The 15,841-nt window shown below is 37.5% G+C and overlaps 1 protein-coding gene across 1 annotated transcript in view; it reads right to left on the bottom strand.

Annotated features, from left to right (window-relative positions):
- Nucleotides 1-2,188: 2,188 nt before the first annotated feature.
- UBL3 (ubiquitin like 3) overlaps nt 2,189-15,841 on the bottom strand; it is a 66,383-nt gene continuing 52,730 nt past the window's right edge. The window contains exons 3-5 of the mRNA XM_081130788.1: nt 15,035-15,121; nt 5,377-5,454; nt 2,189-5,065 (exon numbers count right to left, since the gene is read on the bottom strand). Of these exons, the coding sequence (XP_080986914.1) occupies nt 5,013-5,065; nt 5,377-5,454; nt 15,035-15,121 (218 nt within the window). The 3' untranslated portion in view covers nt 2,189-5,012. The remainder of the gene's footprint in view (nt 5,066-5,376; nt 5,455-15,034; nt 15,122-15,841) is intronic.

Below are 15,841 nucleotides of genomic sequence, written 5' to 3'. Positions count from 1 at the left end.
GCCACATCAGGATAGAGCTGATGAATACTCTACTGAGGTCCTCCCTAAGACCTCCCCTAAACTCCCAGCCTTTGAAAACCCTCAAAACAAAGGTCCTAGCAAGAGCTCTCCCTCCCAGGAACATGCCAGAGCCTTTCCTGTCCCCCTCTTCTTCCCCACAGGCACCCATCTCCTAAACTCTAAGGACCCCAGGAGGCTTGCAACCAGGGCAGCAGCGGGCAGCCACAACTGCTCTGGGGCTAACCCCCTGAACCTGTCCCCAACGCCCCTTTTCTGAGAGCTAAAGCAGCCCCACCAAGGCTCGTTTCTTTCCTGTAACATTTCTAGAGAGCCAAGGCAGCCCTGCTTAGGCTCTCCTGTTGCTTCCACTATCCTAAGCCCCTTAATATTTCACTGTCCTCAGCTTTAATAAACGTACTTTCAAAAATCACCTGGACCCGTGTTGTGAAATCTGTCCTACACGAAGTCAAGAACCCACACACTGTCAGCCAGTGCTAGGCAGACCCGTTAAGGGCCAGGTCCCCTTTCCAGTAACAAAATGGGTTCTTGGGCATATCAGTGCTCTACATGTTTATTTTAAAATAATCCTTACAACACTACAAAATAGGTATTATTCTATATATGAACAAAACAGAAGTCCAAAGACTAAGCAACTTGTTCAGAGTCACTCAGCTTGAAACCAGGCCTGACCTCAAAGCCCAGCTATTCCTATGGGATTCTAAAATCTGAGTACCAAATGAGTGTCAGTCAAAATGGATTAAGTTATCAGATTTTAAAAAGTGCTTCTGAGAAACAGTGGGGGGAAACAGCACACAAATTAGTGGAATTCAGGAAAGCAATGCTCCCAGTGAAAAAACAGAAACCAGTGAGATAAGGAATGGGAATGTGAGGGAAGACAGGCTGCAAAATGCTGGAAAAACCATCTTAAAGATAGTCCATTGGGAACTGAATAAATCCCTGTATTTTATGATTATATGGAATGTCTGGGAAAACATTATCAAATGGAACCTTGAGGTCCCCGCTCTGCTGATGGTCAGTCACTACTTCCTCCTAGAGTCTGTTCCCTTCTGTTATTTAAATAGAGCAAAACTGTCCTGTCCAGTGTGGCTCAGCAATATCCTATGTCCCATGCACCCAGAGGTCGCCGATTCAATTCCTGGTCAGAACATATGCCCAGGGTTGTGGGCCTGATCTCCAGTCAAGGGTGTGCAGGAGGCAGCCCATCCATGTTTCTCTCTTATTCTCTCCCCCTCTCTCTAAAATCATTAAAAACAAATTTAAAATAGAGTGAAGTTTCTCTCACTACATTGTAGATGTCTTTCACCAAAATAAGGCTCATCTCTGCATAAGGCTTAAATCCCTTACAGAACCATTTTAAGAAATGGGTATGTGTGCTTACCCAACTCCTTTGGTATTGGTTGAGTTGCAGGAGTGACTGACATTCCCTTTCCCCAAGTGCTGATTTACTATGTCTACTCTGTATTTCTCGAAAGTTGTCATTTTGGGAGGTGGGGAGCAGAATATAAAAACAGTATGAAAATAACAAACATTTTAATAGCACTGTCAAAGACCAACAAATAATAAATAAATCTCTCTTCCTATTCTAGTTGTGGCTTTAAATTTTACTATCTTAGAATTAGATGTTTCTCACTTAATTTTGTTCATGAACTCTCTTAGAAGCCATCTCCCTCTCACCAAGTCTGTAAAAGAGCTTCATATATGGTACAGTCTTCTGAAGAAAGGGCACCAAGTGGCTGGCGGGGAAAAACAGAAGCGTCACAGCCAGTCACCTACTGCCTGCGTCCAAGAAGCCCACTCCACCTCGGCCAGGGAGTGTGCCTGGATAACAGGCAGCAGTCTGCACTTGGGTGTCCCCCATAATTCTAGATTTTATACTCTTCTCTGAAGCCCTCATCTCACCCCAATCACTGTTTGGCTAACAAGCGACTATATTATGGAAATGTTAGTGGAAAAACTGAAGACATGTCTGTGACAGTTACCATTAAGGATGGCACACTCAATTTTTGTTGATCGCTCGTCTGTCTAGAAGAACAAAGGCTGGCACACAGAGTACTAATTTTACTCAAGAATGTAATAAAGTAAATTGAAGGGGATAAAAGAAAAACAGTAGAGAGGTAAAGAATAGGAAAATACATCAAAATTATGAATAGAAATAATTTAAAAGAAGTATTCTACAACAGATGAAGAAATTTTTAATTTCTTTTCACATTAAACATTGTTTACCACAATCAGCTAACAGAAATTACTGTAACAAAGGTCAAGATGACATAAAACTAAGGATTAATGTTTGTTATGAGAAAACCTCATTTAATGTGAATGGCGATGTAAGATATTATGTTTTTCATGATAGGGTAAGAAACAACTTATCTTGGAGAGAAAGCAAATAGCTCAGATCAAGGACACATGCTGAGGTTTAATGGTGAAGGAAAGCTTAGCCTTGTCCAGAACACTTGAAGTCTAGGGTAATTTAGGCAAAGGAGGTGCGACGGATAGCAAGCGCTGGGCAGTCACAGACCCACGATTCAGGCTTTATTTACCTTACTGGGTCTATGCAGCTTCCACCTTTCAGTGAGCTGTCATTTTAGCAGAGGGACCTTCAGTAGTAGCCTTGGCTATGACCAATCATATTTCAGTCATTGGGAAGTCCAAGGAACTATTTTAAAGAGATAATTGAGTATTTTCATGAATACACTATTAAGGCATCTATATTTTTGGTGTTTTCAGTATATAATTTTACTGTTATTTTTTATTCTTTTTTTATTTGCACAATATTAAATATTAAGTGACAATTATTTCTCTACTAATAAACAAGTTTATCCATTTTGCAAACTCTTAAACTGAGGTCTTGTGAAAGGGAAATGTATAACATGGGAGCACACAGAAAAATAGATTGAAAACCAGTAGAGAATATTTTTAACTGTCGTAAAAATTCAATCACAGCTGACAGTCTTCAACTATGGAAAAACAGAAGAGTAAGTAGAATTAAAATAGGTATTAAAAATAATTACCAGTAGTTTTGTTTTACAAAAGAAGAATAGAGCCATAAATGACTTAATTGCCCAATTAAGTAACTACCAGATTAGTTAGTCAGCACTAACAGAACTCACATCTGAGCTAGTCAACACTGCATATAAATATCTAACATCTCCTGAATATAACAGTTTAGTGATAACAGACTACATAATTCTATCCATTGTTTTGACTGTACAAATTAACCAGATTAAATATCAAAGATACACTGTAAATAACTCCCAAAACTAACAAAAGAATAGTAATTAAACAAATTTTTAAAGATTAAGAAATAAAAGACAACTGTAACATAAATGACAGAGCTTAAACAATTATCAGCATAATGAAGACCTTTAAAATGACCACCAAAATGCACTACGATATTTTTTTATTTAGTTTACAGAAAGGATCTATAAGTACAGGTTGCAGAAAGAAAATGTTTAGTGCTATTTACATTCAGTTTTAAAACTCTGCTCTATACAAATTTGTCAGTATGAACAATATTTTTGTAGACCTACTGCATATAAAGCCTTTTCATCAATGCATTAACAATGAATAAAATAACCTGATTACCTTTAAACAAAGCTGACTATCTGAATCAATCCCTTTACACTTAATGTTTGTAAGGACTGTGGACACTTATTTAAATACAGAACATATCAGCCTGCAACTTCATTTTATAAAGGCTAAAGTTATTTATATGGAATATTGTTCTATATACTACACGCCAATCTATATTTAAGTTCTATAGTTAGGTATTTTATAAGTTTTTATTAAATATAATCTACACATATTTGTAATTTCATCTAGGAAGAATTTCTTCCCAGTGAAAAAATATAAAATCTTTTATATTTTTACAGATTTAGATGAAACTAGCTCATGCTTTAGTGCTGTGCAAATTGTTTTTAGCATATCAATTTTTAAATTATTGATTTAAAACAAAAGAATTGATTTTAATACAATTGCAAGCACTAATATCAAATGCAAACTACATAAAGAAAGAAGTCAGTTATTATGGATAATTTTTTAATTTTAAGAATTCATCTGAACTCTCAAATGAGTAAGTGTGACACTGGACACAATTATAGATGAGCAAAAATTATGAAAAAATTCCATCTACTGATATTCAAATACATAAAATTGAACAGTAAATGAGGTTTTCTAATATTTCTGCCCAATCATGAAAGTCTATGAGTGATTGGAACTTGCCCCCCCACATTAAGGCTAAGAAACGCACTCACCCCTTTTGTGCTGTGTGAACAAGCACTCGGTTACTCATGACTGAAGAGTGCATGTGTTAAAGGAAAACAGTTCGCTCATCAGCTCACCACTGAGTGCTTCAAACACCAGACACATCTGTTTCTTCACTTGTTGTGGTGAAGATCATCACACCCAGGTTAGTGTCTGTGCCAGTGCAGCAACCACGGCTGACTTGGGTAGAATTCACCCAACATTTTAGTTTCTTTTCCATTTTTTCCCTCTCCAGTTGGCCCAGTAATTAACTTCATTAACTGCTGAGTGTTTTCCAGTGTGGAATTGTATACATGAGTATTTCTAGGTACCATAAACTATGCTATATAAATTCTGCTGATGGAAAAAAATAATGTCAAACTTTTCTAGTGCAATCTGTATTTGGAATACTTGATTTGTTAGTTCTGATGACAAAATTTTTGTGGCGGCAGAAAGGTTTCTGCTATGAAAGGTAACTTGTTAACTTTTCCCCTGGAGATTGACTGCATTCGAAAACCAATATTTTAAAACTGCTCAATATAAACAAAAATGCTAAGAGTAGAAAATCATAATGAAAAATGTTCTTGGTTCTTTTTACTTTCATGAGAGAAGATGAGAATGTTCATGTGATCATTCAGTCCCATGGCTTTACAGGCAGACTTTCTAAGGGTTTCTGAAGCAATGTTGAGTTTCTTCTGTCCCAGCAGCATGAAAGACAAAGACGACATCACATCACACTTTGCAGACAGTGTTTACAGGATTACACAACAGTTACTCTCTCCAGTCTTCTCACGATTCCTCTGACCTAGAGAAAATAAAGAAAAGTGTTGTTTATAATAATGCTCCAATAATGACGGTGGGGGGAAGGGAGACACCCAAGCATTATAAGAGATAGGGTTTTTTTTTTAAATGTTTGCATTTTTTCAATTAAAAGCTATAATAAATGCTTTTAATTTTAGTTTGTTTCCAGAATGTTTGGTTATATGCTTAACATGTTCTACTCATAAACTATGAAAACTTCCTTTCCCTAAGAATTCTTGTTCAAGAAAAACTGAGCCATTTTTGAATGCCTGTCTCTATGGCTCAAGTGAGACCATTCTCTAGTGGCTGGCTTACCTTGAGAGTTTGGCTCTGGCAATGTCTCTCTGGCCACCAAATGCATCACTGTTGTTTTGCCAAAAGGAAGTTTTAATGCTGTGTGAAAACAGAAAACAATTTGTTACATATTCATCAACCTATTGAAATCACTAACCAGAACTGAAACCATTTTAAAAACTGATTGCTTTTTGTGTGACTTCCTCAACAGATTAAACTGCTTCCTAGATAGAGCATCTCTTAAAAAACAAAATTAGGTTAATATTACCAAAAACAATTTTTACATTTCAGAAGTTCATCTATGGCCATTAGCTTGATACATAAACTACACTGTTTAAGGAAGGGGCAAAAGAAAATGCATGACTGTTTAATATTGGAAATAACCTTTAGAAGAGAAAAAGAATTAAAAAATTGTTTTGGAGGGCAGTGACTTGGTGATCCAGAGACACATCTGTTACAGAGGCAGTGCACCAACCACAAGGAATGACATTTCATGGACAAGCTAAACTGGAATTCAAGAGCAAGGCTCCTGGCTCCAGGTTCAAGATGGTGAAGTAGGAAGATACTAAACTCACCTCCTCTCACTGACACCAAAACTACAACTACATAAAAAATAGCTATCACTGAGAATGACCTGAAGACTAGCAGAACAGATTTTCTCCAACTACGCATATAAAGAAAAAGCCACATTAAGATGAGTAGAAGGGGCAGAGACTCAGTCTAGTCAGGACCTATCCTACCCCCATTTACCACGCAGTGACTCACAAGTGGGAGGGATATCACAATTGTGGAGGTCCCTCTCTAAAGAGTGAAGGGTCTGAGCACCAGCCTGGAGAACCTGCACCAGGAAGAGGCCACCCCCATAAAATATGACCGAAAACCAGTGGGGCTTACATCTGTGAGAGCCAAAGGGCTATAGGAAACCAGCACAGAGAAAGCAATTTGAAAAGCACCTGGGTCATATGTGAAGGTGACACAATGACTAATTTGAGGGCACGTGTGCTGGAGAGAGAGAGATCTACTGAAACTTTCTTTAGGGACAGGAGTGCTGATGGGCTAGTTGGTCTGCAGCTGGCCAGTGCCATTTCTGACACTCTCCATTAACCTTGCTAACAATGGTCATCCCACTCTGGTGTTTCCCTGAGGACCCACCCTGCTGCCCACCCCACAAAGGGGCTCCTGCCCTGCTACAACTGGTGGGCAGCCTTAGCTGACACCAGCACACTGCAGCGTGTCTGCAATAGTCGAGGCTGCGCCTCGCAGCCAGCCACACCAAAGAGCTGCCCTGCACACCACAACAGTTGTGGCCAAGCCTCACAGCTAGCTGGCTAGGAATCAGCCTTGCCTGACAGTGTGTCCTTAACAGCTGTGGACCAACCACAACCGGAGGCCACACTAGTCCACACCTCTGGAGCACCTGGCTCTGGTGACAAGAAGGGAGTCCACCCCTGGGCCCTTCTCAATTAGATCACTTTTTCAAGGCCAAAAGATGTAACTGATCTACCTAATGCATAGAAACAGACAAAATGAAGAGACAAAAGCATATGTTTCAAACAAAAAAGGGACAAAACCCCAGAAACAGTTCAAAGGAGGTAGCTTACCCTTTGGCTCTAGGAAACAGTACATAGGAGGTAAGCTATGTACTAGATAAAGAGTTCAAAGTAACAATCATAAAGATGCTCATCAAACTCTGCAGATAGTAGAAAACTTCAACACAGAGAGAAAATGATAAAAACCTATCAGAACTGAAGACTGTAACAACTGAAATGAAAAATACACTAAAGGGAATCATCAACGGATCAGATGATGCAGAAGAATGGATCAATGACCAGGAAGACAGGATAGTGGAAATCACCCAATTGGAAGATCAGAAAGAATGAAAAAGAATGAGGAGAGCATAAGGGACCTCTGGGACAACATTAAGTGTATTAACATTCGTACCATATGGGTCACAAGAGAAGAGAGAACGGGACAGGAAACCTATCTGAAGAAACAATAGCTGAAAATGTCCCTATCTTGGTAAAGGAAATGACATCCAAGTCCAGGAAGCAGAGAGAGTTCCAAACAAGATGAACCCAGAGACCCACACAAAGACACATTATAACTGAAATGTTAAAAGTTAAAGAGACTATTAAAAGCAGCAAGAGAAAGACAGTTACCTACAAAGGAGCTCCCAAAAGACTCTCAGCTGATTTTTCAACAAAAACTTTGCAGACCAGAAGGGAGTGGCATAATATATTCAACATGATAAAAGGGAAAAGCCTATAACAAAGAATACTACACCAGGCAAGGTTATCACTCAGAATTGAGAGAGAGTTTCTCAGACAAGCAAAAGCTAAAGGAGTTTATCACCACTAAACCAGCATTACAAGAAATGTTAAAGAGAATTCCTTAAGCTGATAAGAAAAGGCCAAAACTAGAAATAAGGAAATATATGAAAGAAAAGAAAATTCCACTAATAAAGGCAAACATATAATAAAGGTAGTAGACCAACCACTTATAAAGCAAGTATGAAAACAAAATGGCAATGAGTACCTACCTATCGATAATGAAATGTAAATGGATTAAGTACTCCGTTCAAAAGACATAGGGTGGCTGAATGGATTAAAACAAAAGATGCACACAATGCTATCTCTAAAAGACTCACTTTAGATATAAAGACACACACAGACTGAAAGTGGATGAAGAAAGATATTCCATGCAAACGGAAATGAAAAGGCAGCTGGGGTAGCTTTACTTGAAAACAAACACTGTAACAAAACACAATTGTATGACATAATAATAAACGGATCAATGCAACTAGAGGATGTAGTACTTTTAAACATCTATGCACTTAACATAGGAGCCCCTAAATATATACAGCAAATGTTAACAGACATAAAGGGAGAGAATGACAGTAATACAAGAGTAACAAACACTGTAACAAAACACAAGTGATGGTTCCCCCCCACCCCCACTTTCATCAATGGATAGATCATCCAGACAAAATCAACAAGGAAACATAAGACTAGATGGGCTTAATAGATATGTACAGAACATTCCATCCCCAAACAGTAGAATATACATTCCTTTTAAGTGAACACGCATAGTCTCTAGGATAGATAACATGTTAGCCCACAAAACAAGTCAAGCATATCAAGCATCTTTTTCTGACCACAATGATAAGAAACTTGAAATGGTAATAGGAAAACTAGAAAGAACACATGTGGAGGCCAAACAATATACTACCAAACAACCAATGGATCAATGAAGAAATCAAAGAGGAAATAAAAAAATACCTTGACCACATGAAAATGGAAACATTACAAAATCTATGGGATGCAACAAAAGCCAATACAAGGAGGAAGTTTACAGCAATACAGGCCTACCTCAAAAAACAAGAAAAATCTCAAATAATCTAATCTTATACTTAAAGGAAGTAAAAAATAAAGCAAAGCCCAAAGTTAGTAGAAGGAAGGAAGTAATAAAGACCAGAGCAGAAGTGAATGAAATTAAAGTTGGAAACCTTTCTCTGATTTCAAGCTATACTACAAAGCTATAGTAATCTAAACTGTATGGTATTGGCACAAAAACAGACAAAAAGGTGAATGGAACAGATTAAAAAGCATAGAAATAAACCCATGCTTATATAATCAATTAGATTTACAACAAAGGAGACAAGAATATACAATAGAGATAAGTCTCCAATAAATGGTGTTGGGAAAACTAGATAGCTACATGCAAAAAAATTAAACTGGACCACTTTGTTAAACCATAGATGCAAAATGATTCAAGACTTGATTTAAGACCTGGAACCATAAAAGTCCTAGAAGAAAACACAGGCAGTCAACTCTTTGACATTGGTCTTAGAAATACATTTTTGGATGTGTCTCCTCAGGCAAGGGCAACAAAATGAAAAATAAATAAATGGGACTACATTAAACAAAAAGCTTTTATACGGCAAAGGAAACCATCAATACAAAAGTGCAACCTAATGAATGGGAGAAGATATTTGCAAATGATATATGTGATAAGGGGTAAATATACACGTGAAAAGATGCTCATCATTCATTATCAGGGAAATGCAAGTAAAAAACACAATGAGATAACATCTCACGTCTGTCAGAATGGCTGTCATAAAGACAAGAAACAACAAGTGCTGGCGAGGATGTGGATAAAAGGGAACCCTCATGCACTGTTGGTGGGACTGTAAATTGGTGCAGCCACTATGGAAAATAGTGCAGAGGTTCTATAAAATTAAAAATAGAACTACCATATAATCCAGCAATTTCAGTTCTGGGCATTTATCTGAAGAAAATGAAAACGCCGATTTGAAAAGATATATGCACCTCTGTGTTCACTGCAGCATTATTTACAGTAGACATGATATGGAAGCAACCTAGGTGTCCATCCATAGATGAATGGATAAAAAAGATGTGGTACATATATACAATATAATATTACTCAGCCATAGAAAAGAATGAAATCTTGCCATTTGCAACAACATGGATGAACCTGGGGGTATTATGCTAGGTGAAATAAGTCAGAGTAAGACAAATGCTGTATCATTTCACTTATATGTGGAATCTAAAAAACTAAACAACTGAACTATCAAACCAAAACAGACAGATATAGAGTTACAAACTGATAGTTGCCAGAGGATTGGGTGATGGGGGGATGGGCAAAAAGCTGAAGGGGATTAAGAGGTACAAACTTAAAGTTATAACAAATAAATCATGGGGATATAATGTACAGAATAGGGAACACAGTCAGTAATATAGCAATAACTTTGTAAGGTATTGGACAGTTACTGGACTTCTCATGATCACTTCGTAAGGTATATTAATGTTAAATCACTATAGTATACACCTGAAACCGATATAATATTGTATGCCAACTATACCTTAATTTTAAAAAGCTTTACATTCCTCACCCTAGCCAGTTTGGCTAAGTAGTTAGAGCGTCAGCCTGCGGACTGAAGGGTCCCGGGTTTGATTCCGGCCAGGGGCGTGTACCTCGGTTGCAGGTTCGATCCCTGGCCCAGTTGTGGCATGTGTGGGAGGCAACCAATTGATATCTCTCTCTCTCTCTTTCTTCTTCCCTCCCCTTCCACTCTCTCTGAAAAACAATGGAAAAAATATCCTGGGGTGAGGATTAAAAAAATAAAAAAGCTTTACATTCCAGAATGAAAAAAAGTCTTCTTTTAAATTAAGACTACTTTTTGTAGATACAGGAAAAAGTTTATATTGAGACATTTGTTTCTAAACCTAATCATGTGCCAGTCACTTAATAAAATTACTGTACCAAACAGGCCATTATAATGTAGAAACAGAAGAAATGACACAATTTTAAACGTTTAATATCAACCTTGTATTCTTCAATTAGAAAATAAGTTTTGTACAAGGTGACTTTAAAAGAATCATCATCATGTTGGATTTATTAATAATCACTCTTTTCTAATAACGTCTTTAAAAGGCTTTTCTCATTCATAAATAACAAATGTTTAGGAATATGAAATATTTCAGACAGAGAGAGTAACATAAAACACCCATGTACCCATGAACCACTTAAGCAAACACAAACATCTAGTTTCATGGTAGATTCCTTTGCTATTCTGTGTTTAGCATTAGAAGGTCCGGCATATCTTACTTCTAGAGTTATTCATCGTTGTGACCTTTGAGTTCTGACATCCCAAACTACTTGCTCTTCACTAATTACAAACTGGAGGCAGGCTTATGACCATTACTTAGCAAGTATGATCCTCCTGCTACCTGCCTTTTCAATCTTGCTCTGTTGGATGATAGTCAATATGTGGATTAAAAAAGAGTCCCAATTATCTTCAATATTATTAATATTTCATGTAATCAAGGTGAGTTTCCATCTTTTTAAAAATTAGCTGCCCATTATTTGGTCTATTCTCTTAACTTCTGAAGTTCAAATGAAACATGATGGCCCACAAATACACACGGTGATAGAAAAAGGAGGGCTTTTTTTGGATAATCTTCCGGGCCTGACTTAACATTAAAATGCAAATCAGACTCTACATTATTAAAAATTTCACTAAATGTCCTGGGAAAGCCTGATGAATTTAAAATGTACACATGCCCAGCTGTGCATCACAGTCATACCATCTTGTTGACTCTAGTGCACCAGACCTGAGTTAAAAACCACACCTCTGCTCCTCACCAACTGTGAAAGGGGTTGTGAGTTATTGACCCCCTCCCTAAGCCTGTTTCCTCCACCTAAATTGGAGATAGTAATTCCATCACCTGCCCCTTAACAGTTCTATTGATTAAATGAAACAATCCAAGGAAAGTGCTTAGTTCAGGGCTTGACACAAAGAAAGCATTCCGTATGTTACCATGGTCATCATTAACATCAGTGTTTTGAGACAGCAGGAAAATAAATCTCAGGAAACAGGTCAGAGAACTGGGATGGCAATTTAGAGAAATGTTGGACAGGCCTGGGAAGCTGCTGAAGGCTGGCCGCTTGAAGCTAAAACTTGGATTGATGAGGACTATGATTTTCCTCTCTATTTGAATTTTAACTAGAAATAGAAGATACTGATACAGCATCAAAGGAGCTGAAGGAAGAGGGTACGAGGATCTGAAATGCTTTGTATTTCCTTCACTGTGGATGCTTCTGCTTTCTGTTGACACTGCATAATATCCAGAAGGGAGGTTTTCAACCTTCACATGAACATCACCCAGGACTTCAATTCAGTAGAAGATGGGAGATGGGGGAGGGGAAAGAGGGCATGCAGAAATCTGCTTGTTAAAATGAATGTCCAAGTGAGTTTCAGGCTCACTGGCTCATCCACATTTTGGGAAACACTGATCTGGAATGTACTGAATGTCAAACCTGTAGCTGACCTTCTTTACCCCCAATTAGTAAGGCTGTTATCACACCTTTTCTTTAGTAGACTGAAATTATATGCAACAGATTAAAAAAGGGGATTCAAGACTATGTTTTAAGAAACTTGATAACCAAAAAATTTAAACCTGAAACTTATTAAACCACAAAATTTCAACAGTGGCAGACAATGTCCAGGTCTCCTGGTTTAACATCCACATAATGACTGACCCGCGCCCATGGCCGTATCCCCACTTCACATTCACCCACTGCTTGAATGTCACCAATAACAAGGATCTCACTCTTTCCCATGGATATCCATTCTTTTTTTTCAAATATATCTTTATTGATTTCAGAGAGAGGAAAGGAGAGGGAGAGAGAGAGATAGAAACATCAATGATGAGAGAGTCATTGGTCGAGCCCACAACCCAGGCATGTGCCCTGACCGGGAATCGAACCCTGATCGCCTGGATCCTAGGTCGATGCTCAACCGCTGAGCCATGCCCGGCTGGGCTCCATTCTTTCTTTAGGCAGCTCTTCCTGTTCAAATATTCTTTCTGGTATTGAACAGAAATTGTTCTACCTTTGGCTTCCAGCTGTTGGTCCTACATCTAATTCACAGGACTACAGAGCAAGTCATAAGCCTAAGCCTTCCCCACAGCAGCCATTAGAATATTTGAAGATAGTTGCTATGACTCTGTGTGCTGTCTTCTTCATTATTCACATTCAAGAACAAAGGAAGACTGAAAAGAAAAGTTGCAACCAAAACCTTTACCAAACATCCAGATATACTGGAATGTCTACTAAGGCCAGAGATGGTTTATTTTGTTTTTCAAAACACTGACAGCACCACAGTATGACAATACTTATAATAAGTCAATCTGTTAATTATTCCAAAACATTTTCCCCAAAATACTAAAATTTAGACTTTAATAGGAATGAATCAATGGTTTGAGTTTAACACAAATTCCACAATCTTTAATATGAAGTTGGAACTGTGGGGCCACAACAAAAGATAAAGAATTCAGTTGGTGGGAAATTGCTCACATAGATCAATACTCAAAGCAAATGGAGTCTCAAGACTCATTCATGTAGTCAAGAGATTACATTCATTCAGCCCTGGAAGATGTGTCTCAGTGGTTAGAGTGTTAGCCTGCACACCGAAGGCTAACACTGTGCCGGTTCGATGCCCAGTCAAGGGCATGTACCTTGGTTGTGGGTGAGCTCCCTACCCTATTGGGATGCATGTGGGAGGCAACCAGTTGATGTGTCTCTCTCACGTCGATGTTTCTTTCTGTCTCTTTCTCTCCCCTCCCACCCTCCAAAGCAATGGAAAAAATATCCTCAGGTGAAGATTAACCAAAAAAAAAAACAAAAAAACAAAAAAAAAATTCACTCAACATTTAGCCATCAACAGTACAAGAGCTTATATGAAACACAGACACTTAAAAAAAGACTAAAACATGGCATGGCCCCATCCTTAATGAATGTGCAATACACATTGCTAATACCTACTGTGTAATATATATTGAGCTAACAGTCAATTCTTATACTAAGAGTTGGTCCATGTAACTACACAAAGAGCTATAAAAAGAACTACAAACCAAAAAAGCTGTATTTGAAATGGCAGATATCTCTTAGTAGATAGCAGCACCTTTTAGACCAGTTACTACACTGCCACTGAAACTTGGTTATGTGTGAAATTGTATCCTGAAATATTCTACCTACTTGATATTGTTAAACTCATCATTTGCACTTATCTAATTCAGACCTGTTCACACTGCATTTTAGCAGTGGATTTTATCTGTTTCTATGTAACACTAGAGCACCTTGAAAGATTCCATCTTGTTAACCCTGTAATCTCCAATTGTTTAGCACAGTGTTGGCACATAGGAATAACTATGTGCTGAATTCATGAATGAAAATATTCTACTTTTAAGGAAAAACACACTAAGCATTTCATGTTAGTTTTAGAGATAAAAGTCAGACTGTATTTAAACAAAGATGTATTAAAGTAGATTATTCATTTGCCTACAAACTTCTAATGATCAGAATACTTTTGAAATACACGTGCTAAAAATAAAACAAACCCTGCTGATGGTAGAAAATGTACCCATAAGAGGGCGCCATTGAGCTACATTTCTCTAATCACATGTAAAGAGTAGTAATAGCTACTGTTACTAGTAATTACTGTTAGTAGTAATGAGGACTGTTCTAAATGCTTTGAGTATATAAACTAATTTAACCCTCCCACCTAGGAGGTAGGCACGATGGCTATTCCATTTTATTATGAGGAAACTGGACACAAAGCAGTTAAGTTGCTTGCCTGAGGTTATACAGCCAGTGAACAGTGGAGCTGGGATGCAACTTGCACAGTCTGGCTCTAAAATTTGCTCTTTCAGCCACTACGAGATACTGTCTCTCTAATGTTACTCATTATTCTTGCATGAACGGCCATTACATCAGTTAAAGTCAAACTGAAAACATTCCTTCATCATTATATTTGAAAACCACTTATCAAAAAACTTTTCCTAGTTTTGTGTATTTGGCTTTAACTTTAAATATTACATCTAAATTATATTATCCAGAAGTAAATAAAATAACATTTATAAAATAGGACCTCTACCTATAATGGGATAGAATTTATTTCACAAGGTAGTTAACACCACAATGATAAAATTAAATTTAACAGAATACAAAAGGTAAAGAAGTGGACATCAAAAAATAGGCAGAATTTATATTGAGTCTGAAGTTACAGTTTTTTAGTAAAATCCGACATTAGCATTAAACAAATGGATAATGCTGTCACGAGACAGACAGTAAATCCCATTACAAAGGCGACTATTACCTCCTAAGGTGACATTTCCGTGTAGAAATCGTCCTTGATAAATAAGGCGAAGAATATTTGGGCTGCTGACCTGCTCTTCTTCCCAGTCTGAAAAGAACCAGTGAACTGTTAGGTGTATTTCAACAGAAAATTAAAATACTGTTGCATTGCTCTACACTTCTGATCCAAATCAGACAGACTACATCAAGGAAGACACTTGGAGCTCCAGCTTAAGTAGAACAGGGAGTGCTCATACAGTCACTGTGGTCTCAGTTCTTGCTAGTTCTTCTTAAACAGTAAGAGTTGCAGAAAGACTAGTTTTTGCTCTTTAAGAACGCTAACAAGTGTTAAAATAGAGCCCTGAAGTTTAAAAATTAAACAAAATCGAGCTGCGAAAAGTCTAATTCTAGGTAAAGAGGAACGTCATTTGAAAATTAATTTCAATTACCAGTAATTAACAGAGAATATTCCAATATTCCAATATCTGTACCTGTTAAAATACATATTTGAGGCTAGAAACGGTGTTTCACAAAGATTTTGAAAAGAATTAATATATTGATATAGAGAATAACAAAAAGTCACACTTCAATAAAACTGGAGAACAAACACTTTAAAAGAGAATAGCAAAAAGAATGTTTTACTTTTGAACAACAGCAACTTATTACTTCATTGTCTTTCTGAAGCCATTAATAAACATAACAGAAGATACAACTTTAATGCCCTTTACCCCAAATACTCAGAAGAAACTTGAACCCCCCCCATATATTAGAAGGTACTATGAAGCTAGGAAAGTGCACAAAGAATGTCAAAGGACATACAGGTGGGCAG

This window comes from Miniopterus schreibersii, assembly GCF_964146895.1.
Source record: "Miniopterus schreibersii genome assembly, chromosome: 2".
NCBI classification, from domain to species: Eukaryota; Metazoa; Chordata; class Mammalia; order Chiroptera; family Miniopteridae; genus Miniopterus; species Miniopterus schreibersii.
This window is presented reverse-complemented; position numbering and strand designations above follow the sequence as displayed.